The 12,602-nt window shown below is 39.6% G+C and overlaps 1 protein-coding gene across 1 annotated transcript in view; it reads right to left on the reverse strand.

Annotated features, from left to right (window-relative positions):
* The window catches only part of P3H2 (prolyl 3-hydroxylase 2), a 177,389-nt gene that overhangs the window by 22,690 nt on the left and 142,097 nt on the right, over positions 1-12,602 (reverse strand). The window contains exons 8-13 of the mRNA XM_043873909.1: positions 11,993-12,087; positions 5,370-5,497; positions 4,477-4,572; positions 3,699-3,849; positions 2,705-2,822; positions 1,326-1,401 (exon numbers count right to left, since the gene is read on the reverse strand). Coding sequence (XP_043729844.1) covers positions 1,326-1,401; positions 2,705-2,822; positions 3,699-3,849; positions 4,477-4,572; positions 5,370-5,497; positions 11,993-12,087 — 664 coding nt within the window. The remainder of the gene's footprint in view (positions 1-1,325; positions 1,402-2,704; positions 2,823-3,698; positions 3,850-4,476; positions 4,573-5,369; positions 5,498-11,992; positions 12,088-12,602) is intronic.

Below are 12,602 nucleotides of genomic sequence, written 5' to 3' on the forward strand. Positions count from 1 at the left end.
GGAGTAGAAGCAAAGAAATCTTTGAACCACCTGTTTGATTCCTTTTCCAATTGTGTGAGATGCAAACATTTCTGAACCTGTTAACAGAGCTCAGAAATCAAATACGTTTTGCACAGAGGACTTTCAAAAGGTGATAGTCGTATATTAGGATTTAAACTGAGTGCAGATCATCATTCTTGATTTAATTTCCCAGATCATGAAACATCAAAATGCTGACATGTTAAAATTTAAGCTTTTTACCAAAAAAAAAAAAAAAGTTTGAGGCACCATGACCTTTTAAATTACAGTATATTAAACTACATGGAATATTTTTCTTAATTATATCAATATTTATGGACAATTTTAGCCAGAATTCTCATAAGTTTTCCTTTTAAATCTGATAATACATTTTTTATATCATCTGCTTAAACCCCAGTTGTATGGCATAAATGATACTGAGAAAAGTACAAAATATGAAGGAAAATACATAAAACTCATATAAGAGTTGTGGAAATAGCCTATATAATGCAAAATCCTTGAAGTTTATCACATACATGTTTCAGTAATTTTAGCTCTGCATAGAGGAAAGAAATGTGTCATAATCTATTTATAATTCAATTATCTCCTCAATCAGAAATTATGTTTTTTCTACTGTGGCACATGCTATTTGACTTAAAGACCAAAGATTCTGGCTATATGGTTTATAAGTGCTCAGTAGGCTGGTTTTCCAAAGGCATTAGTTTATTTAGGAATATGGTGGCTGATTTTAACTTTTGATTTTTAGTCTATGATGATGTGTTTAGAATCTCTTCCAAAGTGTGAACATGTAACACATATGTGTCTGTATGAATGTGTATATATCAATTTTCAAGTATAGGTTTACTTACCATCAGAATTATGTGAATATATATATACACACACATATGGTAATTTGAATAATGACGGGTATGATGACCAATGTTCGCTCTAAGCACGCAGGACACCAGGGTACATGAAATCATTCTGTAGAGACATGTGACTTATCCTAGTAGTGGGTGATTTAAGAACAGGTGTTTTTATGTCTCCATCAAATTACTTGAAAAAGAATCTGAAGACCTACATTCTGGTTCTAACACTAACCATATGATCCTTAATAAATATTCTTTAAATAACCCATATGTAAAATGGACAAGAAGATTTTTATTGATGATTCCGTTTCTAACATTTTATGATGTATAAATTTACTAGGTCTCTGTTCGCTTCTTGAATTATTCTCAAGCTCAGGAATATTTGAAATCCAGCAGCCCTTGGAAAATGGCAAAATTGAGACTAATACTAGATAAATTTGCAAGAACAGACTTGCTTACAGTCACAGTCTTGGCATCCATCTCAGTGAATATGAATTCTCCTCCTTCAAAGTCATCATTCATATATAGGAGAGCACTGTAAGAAGAAAGGGAAACCATTTGTCCTCTTATATGCCTGCACGACATCACCGCAGAATACCGGAAACTGGACATGAACTGACCAGCCAGAGTAGTAAGTTTCCTCTGAGCTAGAGATGAAAATGATTGACTTTCCTAAACTTCAAGAGTAAGATCAGATGTAGGGTCATATAAAGGGAAAGTGAAAGTCGCTCAGTCATGTCCAACTCTTTGCGACCCCACTCCATGGAATTCTCCAGGCCAGAATTCTGGAGCGGGTAGTAGCCTTTCCCTTCTCTAGGAGATCTTCCCAACCCAGCGATCCAACCCAAGTCTCCTGCATTGCAGACGGATTCTTTACCAGCTGAGTTACAAGGGAAGCCCAGGGTCATATAGGAAGTATTTATTTATTCCACTTATGTTAAAATTTTAATTATATTTCAAACCTTATCTCACATTTCACTTTCCAAAATAAAACCTAACTAGGTTTAATCTTGGAGAAGGAAATGGCAACCCACTCCAGTGTTCTTGCCTGGAGAATCCCAGGGACAGGGGAGCCCGGTGGGCTGCCGTCTACGGGGTCACATAGAGTCGGACACGACTGACGTGACTTAGCAGCAGCCGCAGCAGGTTTAACTTAGCTCTTCGATGTTTCCCACAGAATCTAAAACTCTCTTCTTTTCTTTTATACTAGTAACTCTGAAGGACGCAGTTTTTCCTTAAGCAGCTGGAGAGTTCCAAGGGGAGTAGCCTAGCCTTGCAGGTAGGGGGCGCTCAATAAGCGCTTTTGTATAGAGCACAGTGTAGTAATGAACACATTATATATACATGGTGACTACAACTCTTGACTCTTTCCTTTACACAGTAAAATATAATTCAATAAGAGAATACATGCTTTCCTCCTGAGTTTCTAGTTTCTTATTTACAAGACGCAGACATAGGTAAATTATATGATGACATCCCTCTGCATGTGGAGATGCATCCCCTCTGTTCTCAGACTGAGATGCATATAACACAAGGATATATTTAACTGAAAGCCAAGTGAGGAAAAAAAAAAACCCATAAAGTTCACTTTTTGTGTGAAAACAAAATGGATGTTCTGTGAGATAGGATGCAACAAAACGAGCAGGGATTTTTAACATAAAAATATGACATGCTGAAGGCACTTCCGGGTTGTGGCAGCTGCTTAAGAAAATTATCGGAGTGTCTCTGCTTCATTGAGATGAGTGGGATGACAGCAAAACAGATCAGCTTTCTAATTTCCATGGGGTTTTGATAACTGTTGGGCAAAAGTTTTATTTTGAAGCAGGTGCTGGTGGTACCTATAGTCCCGGAATGTGTAAGCAGGAGGCTCCTTCCAGCATTCATTGGCCTCCGGATCCAGCAGGCAGTTGTCAGCATGGATGGGATGACTGAGGTCATTTCTTCTATCTTGTTGACCTGCCAGAAAAGGGAACAGGGAAGCATGAAAGATGGCGTGCCATAACCTCCAAAGAGCAAAGCTGACAATCTATCTGTCTTTTCCTATGGATGATGCCTCTTGCAAATTTGAGGAGTCAGAAGGCAGAGCAGACTAAAGAACACTGGGCAAGCACAGTCAAGTGACTCTGATCCTGTTTTGATACGAACTCGTTGTGAAAAACTGTAAGCAAGCTGCACCTGTCTTCTTCAGCTATAAAAGCTCTCTGATATAAATATACATGCGGAAATTCCATGCATTTCATGTGCTCTGCTTGTGTGCAGCAGGAAAAGGTTGAGGATAACATGCCAATGTCAAAAAGAAAAGAGTTGATGCAGCTGAGAATTCACAAGTGGAAAGTCTATATCTGTGACATTCTTTGCCCCTTCCTCCATAGGAGGGTGTAGAAGAGAAGACGTGGGGAAGAAATAATGATGCCAGTGAGTGAGGAGGTCTCTGTCTTTTTAAAGAACATTTCTTTTAATGTTTCCTTTATCTTCCAAGCACTTCCCTTCAATGCTTGTGGATATAGTGGTGACTAATTTCCAGGTTCTTAAACCCTTAAAAGGGAAACCTAGAGCAGAAAAGTTTTTTTTTTTTTTTATGTGATTGAAACAACCAGAAGCAATGGATTTGGAAAGGAACACAGGCAGAGTGATGGCCTTCTAATAGTTTAGGGCCGAGCAAAGTAGAAAAAGAGGGAAGGGAAAAGTCAGAATGAGTAAGCTTCTTTTGTTTTAAAAATGTAGAACTCTTCTACATCAAGTCTGACACATTCCTAGAGCTTTGTTCCACATTGTTTTCTTTCTCATTTCACAGAGAGTAAAACGGAACAAGTTCAGACTCTGATATCTCACCCGACAGGGCTGTGCGGCAGACCATGTGCGTGTAGGAAAAATACAGGGTTGAGTTCAGCATGAAATAGGATTCTACAATCTTTCGAGCCTTCTCGCTGATGTCATAAAACAGACGGGCGCTCTTCAGGGGGACTCGGCCTTCATAACCAAACTGAAGAAAAGGAAGAATATTAGAAACCACTGGGTTGATTGGAGGGCTCGAGGCAATCAGACGCCAATTAATGAGGAAATCATTAAGCCAACATAGGATGCTCAGCTCTCTGCTGGCTTGTGGGAATACTACTACAGACTTGTGGGTTTGGGTTAGGAAAATGAGCCCTTGAAAGAAGCCTAATCACAGAGGGGAAGTTAAAAGCTAATCACCCTCTTTTCTCTCAGAACAGTTCCCTCACTCCTTTCCAAAAACATTTCTAGCAGTACAGAATGATAACCTGAGTATGTTTTCACCATTGTACCTTGAGCTCCTTGAGGACAAGGGTGTTGCATATTATTTGCCAGATGCAAACTTAGGAAATAACAGAGTTTGGTAAGTTGATAACTGAATGGATTGATAAATGAATGATTAGAAACAATGAAGGTGTCATTTCTTTTATTTATTTATTTATTTATTTTATTATTATTATTTTTTTTTTCCAGTGGGTTTGTCATACATTGATACTTGCTCCCTTCAACGACCTGATAGGTCTATATTCTAAACCCTTCCCTTCCCTGAATCTGGCATTCCTAGATCTTGGATTAACACTTAGGAATTTAAATCCAAAAGAGTTTAAGACTTTACTTTGAGTGCTTTCAGGACAGTTGCACCTTCGAACTTTTCATTGGGTGTATGGGGTGAAGTTTTTCCTCTGTATCCATCACCAACAAGCATGATCCCCTGGAAGCAAAATACAAGACGCTCTATTAAGGATGATTATGGATTCATCACAACCCCCTTTCTGCCTTGACTGCCAGAAAACTAAGAACCAAAGTCAATAGTCAGAACCATCCCCATTTTATTCCAGGATTCCAGTATCAGTAATTCTTCCAATCAAAAGAGGGATCTTTACTTAACTTTCACCCCACATTTGCATTATAAAATGCCACCACCACATGCTGTAGAAATATCTAGAATATAAATAATTAATATATTGACTGTGCTGTGCTGTGCTAAGTCATTTCATCTGGGTCTGACTCTGTGCGACCCTATGGACTGTAGCCCGCCAGGCTCCTCTGTCCATGGGATTCTCCAGGCAAGAATACTGAAGTGGGTTGCCATGCCATCCTCCAGGGGATCTTCCCAACCCAGGGATGAAGCCATCCTCTCTTACATCTCTTGCATTGAAACACAGGTTCTTTACCACTAACGCCACTTGGGAAACCCAATATATTGATTAATTTCTGTCAAATATAAAGAGATTTCCCCAGTGACTTCATATGATAGCGGGACACATGCTGGATACTGAAGTCCTAGGAATTAAGCCTCTAGCTCTTCCAGACCCAACAGCCGTGTCCAGATCTGGACAAAACTATAATGACCCAATCCAAAGGCTCCGAAAGTGCCTCCACAATCAATGTCCTTCTCCTACAGACAGCGGTATTTCAGGCCTGGTTCCCTGGCTTCAAGTAAGCCCAGGACCAAAGCACTTCCAGGCTGAGGCCAGGCCAGCTCAGCGTCAGGCTTCCAGTCCTCACACTGGCCACGCTGTGCAGCTCCCGGCACTGCTCCTCCGACAGGACGTTATCCAGGAGGACGCGCTGAGTCCCGTTCAGCTGCTCCGAGTTGTAGACAAACGTGATGTCCTCATAGAGCAGAGGGCCACCTGCAGAGACAAACACATGGCTGTCCTTGTGATCTCGGTCCCTAAGCCGGGAAGGCTGGGACACCCAGCAGCTTTCAACGTGCAGTTCAGGAGAGTCGGCTTCCTCACTGATGTTGAGGAATGCAAGGACACAGCCACACACTGGGAAGCTCGAGAAGCTCCATATAGATTCAACAAAAAGGCAAATGTCTGGCTAGCAGGTTTCTCCATGATATCATAATTAAAACGTATTATATTTGTATAGGAGTTTCTATTTTTTCACTTGATTCCAGGGAAGAGTCTGCAAAACAGACTGGGCATCTTATGGGATTTGGCTCAGAAAATCATAGAATTTTCCAGAATTCTCTCAGCAGTTGGCCCCTCCCTTCTCCACAGCCTCTCGGTTCCTACTTCAGCTACAGCATCTCATGCAATTACCGGGTGACACAACCTCAAGATAGGTGAAGACCTTTAAAAAAGACAGCAGGACAACCAAACACTTGAGAAAAAAGAAAGAAAAGCATTTACTTGATGACATATTTGTGCTGTCAGTTTCACAAGTATCTAGAGCAGTGCCTTCACCAGATAAGTCAGGGAATAAATGCACATCAGGAGAGTCACATTCAAGTCACCTGACTCCTTCTCAATCTTCTTTCCACCACCTATTGATTCCAGATCGTCTGGCTTTTGGAATACTTATTTTTATGCGCGCGCGCACACACATACACACACACACACACAGAGTTTATAAAACTAGCCCCACATAGACTCTTCAAAATGTGGTGCTTTGGGGCTACGTTTTATGTGGTAAAATTACAAAATCTAGATCTGACATGGTCCTTTCCTTACAGAGAATAAGACTGAAGGACAAAGCCTCTGATGGTGAGAAGAAATCTTCTACTGTAGCAAAGTACAACCATCTTGAACCAGAAAACTGAGCAGAAAAGCAGAACTTGTTTTTCTCTTTATAATATTCCTAAAGGACCTGATGTCTGTCAACTGTAGGACCTTACCGTGGAGGACACGGGGGTGGGTGGGGCTCCCACAGTTGTTTCAAACAAGAAAGAGACAATTGAAATTGATGTCTACCCTCTGGCTTTAAATTAGATTAGTCAAACTAGAGAACAGCACTGAATGTTACTAGTCCATTGGGATGAAAGAGTCACTACAGCCCATGATTAATGGAATATTAAAATAATGATTCAATGTTTCTCAATCTTCAGTAATGTATGTTTATCTCTGCTGACAAATTATTTGCACTGCGATTTTACTTTCACATTTACAATCATAAAAATATGAGTACAGTATTTATTTTTATAGCTTCATATAACTATCATATCCAAACCAATTTACAAGATTAGATAAAAGCAGGACCATAAAATGAGCTAAATTCAAATTAACAGTGTTAATAAAATGGCTAATGTTGTTTTGTGGAAACTAAAAGGCAATGTTCCACATGAATATTCTACTGAGCAATCTGGCCCAGGTTCTTCTGAGCTAGCATTCCTCGGAGTGCTTTTGGTATGTAATGACTCACTCTACTACAAGTTTTCTCTGTTGAAACTACTATGGAATCTTACTGGACCATGATGAATTTTGGCCTTCATCTGGTCCTAATACATTATTCATAAGTTTGTCCTACTTCATTTCTTATTAGTCTTTGACCACTGAAGTGTTATTAACAGATGCCAATGTGACGGTAACTGAATCCATACCCACTGAGGTATGAAATCTCATGGCATCCTTGGATAGAAGTGGTTATTCAGATGACCCACTAGTTGCCCCTGTTAATTTTTCTAACTGACCAGCAAAATTTATAAATATAGAATTTCTTGGGATCCAGGAAAATATCAATATACCCACAAGCTCCCAGTTTTAGTAACAATCTTTTGGATAAATAGAAAATATACACATAAACTCAATATCTCAAATTCAATATTTCTCAAACTTTATACTACAGAGAACTTTTTAATGAAAAAGGGGTTTCTTGATCAAATATGTTTGGGAAGTAGTGGGTTAAACAAAATTTAAGAGGATATCTTAGAACTTTTAATATGTGAACAGTGATTATAAATATCCTAAGCATCAATATAACATGCAGCAGTTCTCACCCTAAAATAAGCATAATGTCCACCCTTTCTTCCTCCCCTCCTTCGTCTCTTCCTCTTTCCTTCCTACCTCCCTTCCTCCTTCCCTTCCTTCCTCCCCCTCTTCCTTCCTATGGCAAAGAGACTCTAGGTTGGCCCCTAAATATCACTGCCTACTGGTACTCATAGATTTGTGTACCTCACTTCTCTTAAGTGTAGGTGGGGCCTGGTGTTTGCTTCTAACTAATAGAATATGGCAAATGTGATGGGCTATCACTTCTTTGATTGGTTACATAAAATTGCAACTCCTATCTTCTGGTTGACTTAACCTGTCACCTTCTCAGCGTACTCTCTGATGAAATAAGTGGCTGTATCGGACAGGCTCACATGGCAAGGAACTGAGGGCATCCTTCAGCCAACAGTCTGCCAGAAACTGAGAACCACAGTCCAATAGCCTTTAGGAACCAAATTCTGCTATTAAACTTGGAAGAAGATAGTTCTTCAGCTTTAGAAGAGATGTTAGTCCTGATCAACACTTGATGAAGCCATGTGACAGATCCTGAAGAATGGACCCAGCTAAGCTAACCTCAGAGTCCTGTCAGAGACCGAGATAGTAAATGTATGCTATTATACGCTGCTATCTTAATGCTCAGAGAAGGGCATGGCAACCCACTCCAGTATTCTTGCCTGGAGAATCCCATGGACAGAGGAGCTTGGAGGGCTACAGTCCATGGGGTTCCAAAAAGTTGGACACAACTGAAGTGACTTAGCATGCATGCACATACCTTTGTGCAATTTTTTTTTTCACAGATTGGAATGGACGTCTTAACAAAAAACACAGTTGATTTGAGAAAGGTTGCTCTAATCCATATAGTTAAGATTTATAGGCAGTTCCTCAAATATTCAAAAGCAAACTGCATATTCCATTTCCATTCAGAGATATAGAGAAAGATGGTCCTTCAACAAAAAAGACAAGATACTTGCAGATTCACTGGAAATAACTTTCTAGTATAAAATTCAAAGAGAAATGGAAGACAGATCAAGGGTTTAGTGGAACAGGTTGGTTTGTACTTTGCTGTTTTTCTCATTTTCTATATTGAGAGTATATTTAGCTTATTTCAGAGCATGATTTCAAAAGTTCCCTAATACTAAGACATTCAGAAAAATGCCTACCATGCACTGTATAACTATTTTCGATGATGATGATGATTGAATTGGTAAAATCTGCCTGGTATATTGTGTTAAGCTCTGAATTAGATCTCTCTCTAAATAAGCACATGGCATAATGGGGTATTTTTAAAAGCAGGCTTATAGTTCAAGCTATTTTGGGGGCAGGAATATAGAGGCAGATGTAGAGAATAGATGTGTGGACTTGGTGGGGGAGGGGTGGGATGAACTGGAAGCCTGGGATTGACATATACACCCCACCATATGTAAAATAGAGAGGAAGCGGGAACTCGCTGTGTAGCACATGGAGCTCAGCTCGGTGCTCTGTGATGACCTAGATGAGTGAGAGGAGGGGCGGGCAGGACGCCCAAGAGGAAGGGGGGATGTATATGTATACACACACGTATAGCTGATTCACTTCATTGCACAGCAGAAACTAACAGAACATTTTGCAGCAACTGTACACCAATAAATAAATTTTTAAAAGTCAGTTAAAAATAAAAAATAAAAGAGGGTTACTGAGATATTGCAAAATTTCCCCAACCATGCCATAAGTAACATAACAAAGATCAAGTTAAGGGACAAAGTGTAACACGGAGTCTAAAATACCTAAGTTCCAACAGGTTCAGGCAGAATCTATTCTAGAAATCTGTCTTTCATGTAGCTATAACAATCACCACTAGGCACAGAGTTTCATACGGAGGCTTCCCACGTATACATTTAACAAAAGACAATCAAAACCCTACCTACTAATCAAAAGGAAAAAAAAATATAAAAGGAAAAATAAATCCTGCCATTCAAAAATGCACGTGGTAGAAAAAATTCTACCAACCTATGAATGACTAGTAGCACACTAGACAGAGAAAAACATTAAAATAAAAATAAAAATGTAGTCCAATAAGTTGTGGTTCCTGGGATCTGATTTGATGGGTTCAGCCAACTCTTAACCACAGCCCAAGGAAAGTTAGTTGAACAACTTAATTCTCTCATTCATAAAGTATGTGCCTGGCTCTGGCTCTCTCATTGCAATAAAGAAGAATCATCTAAGAAAATGCTCCTTTGTGTTCACTGCCCATGACTTATGGCAAGAAGATCTATTTTACCATAATACAACAAGGTCATACAAGTAACAACAGGAGTGTGCTACCAAGCTCTTATATGAGCACAATCCCTCACAGTTTACAAAAGACTTCATGTTCATCCTCTCCAAAGAGTTGCTATTCTTCTGTTACAGGTGAGGATCACAAAGCTCAGACAGAATGAGTCTCCAGTTACCCATAACTCTGGAGAACATCAGACTAAGATAAGCTTCCTGATTCCAAGGTCAAAGTTATTTCTACTATATCCCCACTGACTCAGCGATTATTATCAAGCTGGGTTTTTGGAAAACCGGTGGTTGAAAGAAGAATGGATAAATGACAGATGTTTTTAATAAGATGACATGCATATTCCATGGACTGGAGTCACTCTGGGATGCAGTAGCCCTGAGTCACTCCCATCTAAATGCCTGGGAGTCATCCAATATGAATACTACTAAATACTGTTAGATAACCAGAGTAGATGACAATATTTTTGTGGAAGATGAGAAAAGGTGAAATATATTCTACTCTGGAAGCATGCATTCTTTTGTGCTTCCCTGACACACGCTTTCAGCCAGACTGATGAAAATGTTTTCTGGTTGGGAACTTCACCGCTGTCTACCACTGTACTTAACTTAGACCTTATTTTGATCTCCAGTGATTGCACAGAAGGCTTTTGAGTAGGTTCCCAGAGGACATTCTAAGATCCTAAGATTACCTCATTTAACTGCAGAAATGACAGAATTTGATAACCCAGTCAATCATGACCTTGCTCCATCCTGTGTAGTCTTCTGCTCTACTCTTCCCACTAGCTTTCCTAGTCAGTTTCTGGACATCAGATCCCCTGGTAGCCAGGGGAAGGGGGGAGAAAATGCTCTGAAATTTGGCGACTGTCCTAAAGTTTCCCAAACTTTTACAGCAAAGTGCCGGCTTACTGGCATGCACTTCCTGGGTGATTTCTCGCCTTAAAAAGTAGCATGAACTCTGGCTGACCATGAAGCTCCCTGGCACTTGTAAAACAGCCTGGGCTTCGTGGCCACAAACCCAGGTCCAGGTCAGATTAGATGAGCATATTATCCTGTTTACTGCCTCAAACTGACTTGGCAGCTGAGGAAGGAAAACGGCTGGGAAATGTGAGAGGTGCACAGAGCCAGATGTTTTCAAATCAGCTAGAGGAAATGTGCTGACAGCTCATTTGTTAGAGAAAGGAGGACTGTACTTCTTCTCCATGCAGGTTTTTGAAAACTTCTTATCTTGCAATGACTTAATCAATGGGGGATACATTTTGGATATCTAGACATTTCTATGTTCCATCATCAGACGAAGAGGAGAAAACGAGATTTGGATTCAAAATCCTCCTCAAGCTAATACGAGCTCTGGGGCTTTGGATGGATCAGCAAGTCTCTGTGACCCTCAATTTTCTTGCCTGTGAAGTGGGAGACACTTGTCTCACAGGAGATGCTGCCAGTGTTAAAATGAATTGTATATAAATTTTCTGGGAAAATTGGGAAACATATAGAGGTAATAAAAATTATAAAGGATTGCTACTGTCATTTGTACTACACTTGCCAGTAATTTATGATAACAATAATGTTTAGCTCTATTTAAAAACTACTTTTGGCAATACTCCACTTATGTCTCCTCTCATTTTGAAGTTATGCAGGTAGACATCTAATATCCTGTTCTCTCCTTCTCAATGCCTTTGTGGCATTTGTTGTATCCACTTGAATGGCTCCCTCCACACTTCTGTCAATCCAATCTAAATTCTACTGGTTTATCAAAGCCCTGATCAGATATATGCCTTGAGGATCTTAGGTTAACTAATCGAATATCCCTGTGACCTGTCTCTTCAAGTTTCCCCCAATACATAATCTATTCTATGAGTTTAGCACTCACCTGCCATGTGAGAGAGGCAAGAGAGGTAACCTCTGCAAGCCTGGGGTACTCAGCTAAAGACTGCATAATCATACAGTTCCTGCCTAACTCACAGGACTCCTGTGAGTGAATTTGGAAGCCCTTTTGTTGAAAACCAAAGGTAATAATATACACACCTGAGGCATTCTTGCTACAACTTGCTTTCAGAATGTTATGAACTGGTGTAGTTTAGTCCTATCCTTCATTTTTCAGTGAAAATGCTTTCTGCCCTGTTCTGGGTAAGAACTGGTCTTGTCAACAATACTTACCTTCTCTTAGGTCTCGGCCTATCTTGGGCAATGACTTTTTCCCCATTGACAATCCATGAACTTCTGCCCCCTCCACATTCACTCCTGAAGGGACCCTGCCCATTCAAAAAAAAAAAAATGTTGTTGCTGTTTGGCAAAAATCAACACAATTCTGTAAAGCAATTATCCTGTAATTTATAAATAAACTTAAAATTAAAAAAGTTGAAATAGCAATATCCTATTGATTAAAATTGTTCAAAGGCAAAGGATACCTTACCCAAGTAGTCTATAACTTCATACTGTATGTTTATATCATACATAAGTCCCCATCTTTCAAGATCAAATTAGATGTCATTGCTTTCATGAAGCTCTTCTCTATTTCCCCAATGAGTGTGCTCTATCTCACTTCTCTAAATCTTTGCAACCTTTATATTCCTTGTATCCATAATGTAACTCCTTGATATTAGACTTTGAAAACCAACACAGCAGGAAAAAAATGACCATGTACATGTTTATAATGCTAGGAGCATTGTGTGTATAATGCTCAATGTGTTCTATGTCTTGAACATAGAGTGCATCACTGAACAATGATCAAACTGACATAAATCATGTTTAAATGTAGTGGGTCTTG

The sequence above is a fragment of the Cervus elaphus genome, chromosome 19, assembly GCF_910594005.1.
Source record: "Cervus elaphus chromosome 19, mCerEla1.1, whole genome shotgun sequence".
Classification (NCBI taxonomy): Eukaryota; Metazoa; Chordata; class Mammalia; order Artiodactyla; family Cervidae; genus Cervus; species Cervus elaphus.